At 39.8% G+C, this 7,673-nt stretch overlaps 1 protein-coding gene across 1 annotated transcript; it reads left to right on the top strand.

Moving 5' to 3' along the window:
- The first annotated feature begins 257 nt into the window (after positions 1-257).
- On the top strand, positions 258-1,844 carry LOC148852678 (putative GDP-L-fucose synthase 2). The gene is made up of 2 exons (XM_088945155.1): positions 258-553; positions 654-1,844. Exons 1-2 carry the CDS (start codon positions 535-537, stop codon positions 1,607-1,609), a joined length of 975 nt encoding a protein of 324 aa, XP_088801281.1. The 5' UTR covers positions 258-534; the 3' UTR covers positions 1,610-1,844.
- The last annotated feature ends 5,829 nt before the right edge of the window (positions 1,845-7,673 follow it).

Raw genomic sequence — 7,673 nt, 5'->3', positions numbered from 1 at the left:
ATGAAATGTGCATGTGAGGCGCTGATGTTATCTCTTTTGGATGGCCATGACTAATTCATATTTGCTCCCTACCGAGGGCGTCCCGCAAACGCCCCATAGAATATCTCAACCGTTTAATGAAAACATCTCGCACTGAACTTCCAGAGATGTTCCTGGTGCACGCTGAGATGGCATGTGGGGCGTGTGTGAAGCGCAGATGTGAGGCTATGAACTTGTTCTTGAATAATAATTGATAAGTACAGGAGATGTTCAATACATGGTAGGATGTGTGTGTGAGGCGGGTGTAAGCAGCAGATCCGGTCTCGTTCTTTGAGGCAATGTGATCGAAAACCAACGGTCTGGATTTATGCACTATTTTAGCTGTGATGGTCGGTCATAGCTGCCATTAAATCTCCTCCTCCTTCCCTTTCACTTACAGGCTTTCACTCGCAGAGTCACAGTCACCAGTCAAACGGTTGGAAGCTGAAGAAGAAGTAACTCAGCAAGAGAGGCCGAGTCTTCACAGATTTAATTCTCTCTCCGCCTCCTCCAAAGATGGGTGGCCCCGACAAAGGTATTTCCTCCATCTCACTCCACTCCTTCGTTTCATTGAGATCTGCAGGGCTTCTGTTGATTCTCTTTCTTTTTCTTTTTGTTCTCTTGATCGATCTCAGAAACCCTAACTGGTTCCTTCACGGCCGAAAAAAATGCCAAGATCTTCGTTGCTGGCCATCGTGGGCTTGTCGGCTCCGCCGTGGTCCGCAAGCTCCTCCAGATCGGGTTCACCAATATCGTCCTCAGAACTCACCAGGAACTCGACCTCACCAGGCAATCCGATGTTGAGGCCTTCTTCGCCCAAGAGAAACCCCAATTCGTAATCCTCTCCGCCGCTAAGGTCGGTGGCATTCACGCCAATAACACCTATCCGGCGGATTTTATCTCTATCAATCTCCAAATACAAACAAACGTCATCGACGCCGCTTATCGCAATGGCGTCAAGAAGCTCCTCTTCCTTGGCTCCTCTTGCATTTATCCTAAATTTGCACCTCAGCCCATCACTGAGGATGCGTTGCTCACAGGACCTCTCGAGCCTACCAACGAGTGGTACGCCGTGGCAAAGATCGCCGGCATCAAGATGTGCCAAGCCTACCGGTTGCAGTACGGATGGGATGCTATTTCGGCAATGCCCACCAACTTGTATGGGCCGAATGACAATTTCCATCCCGAGAATTCGCATGTGCTTCCTGCATTGATCCGGCGGTTCCACGAGGCGAAGGTTTCAGGTGCAAAGGAGGTGGTCGTCTGGGGCACGGGTTCGCCATTGCGGGAATTTCTACATGTTGATGACTTGGCTGATGCTGTGGTTTTTCTAATTGAGAAGTATAGTGGGTTGAGCCACGTTAATGTGGGGAGTGGGAAGGAGGTAACCATTAAGGAGCTTGCTGAGCTGGTGAAGGAGGTGGTTGGTTTTGAGGGAGATCTCGTCTGGGACTCCACAAAGCCGGATGGAACACCCCGGAAGCTCATGGATAGCTCAAAGTTGGCTGAGTTGGGATGGGTTCCCAAGATCTCCCTACGGGACGGGCTTGTTGACACCTATAAATGGTACTTGGAGAATGTCAAACTATAATTCTGTTGATGATCTGGTATATTATCTTGTCTCCTGTCTGTTCTTTTGTTTTTCCATTGTATGTTTATGAAGGCAATCTGCATTTACTTGTTTGGCCTATTGTTATCTCTGTTCCGAGGACATTGCTGGAATTATCATATGGATCACGATTAGATTGATTGGATGCTACTTTTTAATAAAAAAGGTGTATTAGGGACATGATTTATAATTAAAATGGATTTTAGTTGGTATTTAAGTGGAATCAAATATTAAATTATTTACTTTTCTTTTGAGGGTAAAATTTTCATCGATTACATTATTAATGTTGTTCTTTATATGAGTTCAGTGATGCATCATGGATGTTGTCCTAATTCTTGCAATTCATTTTAATTATGTGCTTTGAATATTTCTTTTATAGTTCAAGGACCAATTCATCCGCAACTTTTAGGTACAGATAGAACTTTTAGGACAACATCCATGATATCAGAAAAAAAAAAGAAGAAAACAAAAGGACCAGTTCATCAGCAACTTTTAGGTACAGAGAGAAGTATAGAACTGCTGTGATATCTATGCTTGTTTTGCATGAGTCCCTTCTGATGCTTGGAAAGCTTTTGATATAGGCAAGCAGTTTTATAGGAGGTAAAATTCTTTAAATGGGATTGAGTAATTTCTCAAAGAAGTTGATTAACTGATCTCAATGCAGTGGCGGAAGATCAGAAGGTTTTTGTCTTTAAGGGAAGAAAAAGCAGAAATTTTGATGTTTGTTGTATATGTTGTTAAATAAGGGACCTTACGGGACAGGGCATCAACAGTTTGGAGGTGTGCCACCATGACAAAGGTGGTTTTTTGCTACCTTTTTTGTGATATCATATGCTAAGGGACCTGGAATGTGGGTGCGCTAAATGGATCATTATCAATATGCTGCAATTCTGAAGTGTTTATCTACTTTTGAGACCTTACAATTCTCTCATTTTTATGATCATTTAAATTGCAAAATGATAGGATAAGTCAAGGTTAAAGCTTCCCCTCTCACCACTTAGAATTCAGTAAGTGGTCCCCCTTTGTACTTGTCCTTGGTTCAATTGAGTTGCCATGGATTTTGAAGTGTGAGGTGGCAATTTAATCTAGAAAATCCTGCTTGTTTTTCAAATCTGAAAGTTAGATGTTTATTATTTAACTTTAAAATCTGAAATTGGCAATACTCATTTATTCCGTATGAAGGCTGTATTGATGCAGATTTTAAAAGTTATGGTTTCTATTATGGTATTGTGATGCCTTAATTGCAATTGCATTCTCATAGACTGGGTTACATGCCTTCAAGCTACATAAGAATCATATTTCATTTTTTCCCAGGAATTTATTATTGTTTTACACCTTGTTTTCAATTGCTCAAGACAGGCAAGAATTTGTGGAAAATCCTAACTTGTTTTTTATGCCTTAGGAAAATAGAATAGCCATTGGTTTTGATTACACTTAAAAGGTTGAGAGTTTCATCTTCAGATATATTTTACCAAATTTCTAAGAATAGGAAATTGGTTTAGTGGATGTTCAAGAAAAATATGACTCATCAGTGTCAAAACGTTAAGAACTGTTAGGCTCTGAAGTTGCATGCTGCCACCATGCTTAGTAGTGGTTCTAGAAAATATTTCTGAAAATCTTGTATGGTGTAGATCTGTTATGGATATGTTTGCCCTGTAACTTTAATTAACCTCAACTCCATGCATAAATCCAGGGGCCTATAGCTTAAGACTTTTTCTTTTAATGTTCAAATGGGTTTGGGGCCTTTGGGTCTGAGCCTATATGTCTTACACTAAGTGCTATACCTTGTTTTAGTACCAGCAAACTTGTAGGATTAAAAACCAAAAATCTACTCTGACCAAATGAAATATAATTGAACATGTCACTTTACTTACAAGATAGTTAATCGGATAATGATATTTAGTGAATTTAATTTTGCAGTAGCAAACATCTAAACAATATTTTTCTTTGAAGATTTGTCAATTTATTGTTAAATAAGCTCAGCTGTTGGATTTTTGCTCTCTAAATCTAGCTTAACATGAAACAGTTAATTAGGCTCAATTTGAAAAGAATACAAATACAAATATGTACAGTGCAAATACATATAAAATAATACAAAATGCAGGGTTTTGCACTGTACTTATTTGTATTTGTACTCCTTCCTAACCGAGTTTAAGTTGAAACATGTATACAAAGAGGGCCAGGTGAGCTATGGGTTCAATAGACCATCCCATAGATACCCTATTATATCCATTGTCTTTGAGTTGCATCAAGTGTCATTCAAATGTTTTGGGGTTGTGGACCCAATCCATAATAATGACAACCTGATATGGATCCCCATCTCCCTTGGCAATCAATACCATTTTTTCCAACTTCCTTGTTTATTTCTTATTTGCTTCTAAGGCTCCAAAAAGTAGAGTGAGAAGGCTGAAAATTATGACGGAAATAAAGATCACTTGATAAATTGGGAAACTGTTTATAAGTGCAAAGAGGGGGGGGGGGTTGGGAATGGGGAACATATTTCTTAGGAATATCTCTTTCTTACAAAAGTGGATTTGGAGATTTACCTAGGACTTTGATAAATAATGGGACTTTCTGATTGGAAGCATCATCAATGTATTGTCCTTGGAAATCTATTCATGCCATTCTTGTGCCATTCCTAAGTCTTATATGGCAAAATGCTCCAATTGGGAGTAAAATCAATTTTTGGGAGAATCTTTGGTGGTGACTCTTCCTCTATGACTCAATGCCCTCTATTGCATTTTATAATTGCAAATTATTTAGTGGGACCTTTCTTCGGATTTTAGTTTGAGAAGAGGTTGGAGGTATTTTGAGTCGGTGGAAGCCATGAACTTGCTGCCTTACCTTAGGGGGTTCTTTTGATATTCTTGTTGATTTAAAAGTTTGGGTTAATGTCTGGTGGATCTTTCACTTATTCTGTTTTCAACGTGTTGTCTTGGAGTCCCCAAGCCATTCTGGTGTTTCTTGTGAAAGTTTTCTGGTTATGACCAATCAACCTCTAAGGCTAGGGCTTCCTGTTAGGAGGTGATTCACTTGAAAATTAATGCTGGTGAGGTTCTTCAAGGGAGAAGAACCAACTGGTATCTTCTATCCATCACTTGCTAATCTTCTATCAATTTGTCTTTATGAATTGCGAATATTTCTTTTCTTTGTTTGGTTACAGGTGCACTAGATCTTTTAAGATGGGTAGGTTATTTCAGTCATCCTTCTCCCCTCTGTAGAAGTGATTTGAGATTTCATGAAGATGGGCAAGACTAGCAATTTTGTGGTTCATGTTAGAGGAAAGAAATGCAAGAATATTCCAAGACAAATAAGCAGTAAAAGTGGAGCAGTGATTGAGCTGATTTTTATAAGAGTAGATTATTAGGTAAAGATAAGGATAGAATTTTAACCATTCACTATTGATCACATCTTGATCCCATATATCTGGGACAAGGCTTAGATGAAGAAAATTGGCAAGTTCTTCAACAATTCACACACCTAGACAGGTTGATTGGTGAATTTTCATGGATGCAGCCTAATAACCCCAGGCGATTTAGGTATTGGATGTGTTTTAAGAAATCATCAGTCAAGACCTTACCATTTTACTCAGGAACAATAGGATTCTATCCTTTGATACCGCCATTGATTTAACCCTAAAACCAGGAATGAAACTTTTTTTATTAGAAAAAAGTAATCTATTGTATTAAATATAAGGGCAAAAAGACATGCCACTTTAGACCATGTACACCCCTTGTGTATATAATTCTACAACTTTTTAGCAAGAAATCAACAAGAGAATAAGATAGCTCAATCAAAAAAAATCTGTATAGATCAATCCCCCGAATTCCCTATGGAGAACCAGCCAAGAACAGAGCATTCCTTCGATTCTTTTCAGCATAGCTGTTCATATAAACTGGGAATTCCTTTCCTCTCATATAGACGAGAGAGCAGCCACTGGAATCATCCTCGATAGTCGATACAGCTGTACCCTTGTTACTGACACCACTGACTGTCAACTCCATAGAAAAGCACGGATGGAGCAACATAAACAGTCAACCCAACCAAAAGTATTTAGGACATTCCAGATTTTGAGAGCATGCGGACAGTACAAGGACCCAGCCATAGGAATGAGACGGGGGTTTGCTAACTTAATGGTAGAGGGAGACTCAAATCACCATGATGAAGGGCAGCACTGATGGACCTTGGGAATATGAATACAGCTTCAGGAAGGCAGTGTTCCTTGTTAGGAGGATGAATGATTCATAGAATTACAATTAGGCATGAGTAGCAAATTCGGTAGCTGACACTTTGCAATTGGTGCAATGACGATAGAAATAATTCTGGGGCCTAATTCTTTTTCTGTTTTTTTAGGTGATCAGCCGATTTGGGGGCCTAATCTTATAAACTGACCTGAGATGAACAAAGGGGAACAAGAACCGATGAGCTAGTATTGTTTTCTTGTTATGTAAATCTCTGTTTTTGGGAGTGTTTAGGCGTTATCTCATAGTAGATGAAGTATGCTTGATCCAATACTGATCGAAAAACAAAATTTCCCAATAACAACCTGGTGTCAAACTGGTCCTATTTTTAGATTGATGATGGGCTTTTCTAAGGTTAAGGAAGGTAATTTGGGGGTTTAATATTATGAAGAATAGATATAGAAAAGCAATTTGATAGCTTGATTGCTAAAGAATGGGGATGAAATTAGATTCTAGCACGCAGACAAATTAGAATCTAGCGTCCAAGCGCTTATAGATTTATGAAGAAAAATAATCTTGCTGTTAGAACATAGAACATGAGTTCGGATCTCCTGCCCACAGCTTTCTACCCACGTCCCTTCCCACGCCATAAATTTTGGACACATGTCCATTAACATGTGCCTCTTCTTCATATGTGTAGAATTGCATGTGAAGTCAAAAAGGATGTATTGTGATGGACCCGTCAGAACTTCACAAGCAACCGACAATCGGCAACCAGCAACTGGCGACATGTTCACTGGCATCTTATTCTCTCTGTATTCCATCAGTTAACCTTTTTCTTCTATTCTCCACAACGTCGTATTTCAAGATATTCCACCGACATTCGGCAACCGGCAATCGAGGATGTTCAACTGTTCGACATCAATTTGAAATACAACAGCACCAAACCCGATGATTTGGCTCCCTTGGCCTTGTGTTCTAATGCTCAACCAGACTTTGGAGGAACCTAGAAGACAACTCCTTGTAGATAAATTGACCTATCTATCTAATCAATTGTATTAATTAACTAATTAATTAAATCCTCTCTTCCCATGGTTGAGGTTACTTAACCACCGATGTATCGGTGAGCACGTCCCCGATTGCCCTGGATGTTGGTGGAATCTCTGGGAACAGGACGTTGTAGAGAATAGAAGAAGGTTAACTAATGGAATACGAAGAGAATAAGATGCTGGTGAACATGTTGCCTATTGTTGGTTGTCGGTTGCCTGTGAAGTTTCTTGGAGCAGCTGTAGATAATGAATGGAGAGGACAAAACACTATTACGATTCTTGGGAAGGGAAAGTAATTATTTTTAGGTTAAAAATTAATTGGGGTAATGGGTGAATTCTGAGTTCTGATAGGATGGACTTAACGTCCATCCATTACATCCTTTTGGCTTCACATGCAATTTTGCACATGTGAAGAAGAGGCACATGTTAATGGACATGTGTCCAAAATTTATGGCATGGGCAGGGACGTGCGTAGGAAGCTGTTTGATAGGAGTTAGGCTGTGTTTGGCCTGAAAGAAATGGTAGGGAAATGGGGGTGGGGTGGGGGGGTGGGGGTAGAGGAGGACAAGACCAAATTCCCTAAGAATGGAGACCCGCTCAGCAACATTTCTTTCAATAGCACCAAACAGGATTTTCTACTCACTTTTCCTACCCACTCTCTTACCCGCCATGAATTGCAGCCACACATCTAGAAAAAGTGAGTAGCAAATCTGGGTTGTATAACCCATAATACCACAACCTTAGTAGTGAGAGGGAAAGAAAAACAACCAAAAGCCTATTGGTCAGCTACGTGAATCCAGTTGTCATTCTACATGG

The sequence above is a fragment of the Nelumbo lutea genome, chromosome 5 (assembly GCF_056320005.1).
Source record: "Nelumbo lutea isolate HS-2025 chromosome 5, American lotus-T2T, whole genome shotgun sequence".
NCBI classification, from domain to species: domain Eukaryota; kingdom Viridiplantae; phylum Streptophyta; class Magnoliopsida; order Proteales; family Nelumbonaceae; genus Nelumbo; species Nelumbo lutea.
This window is presented reverse-complemented; position numbering and strand designations above follow the sequence as displayed.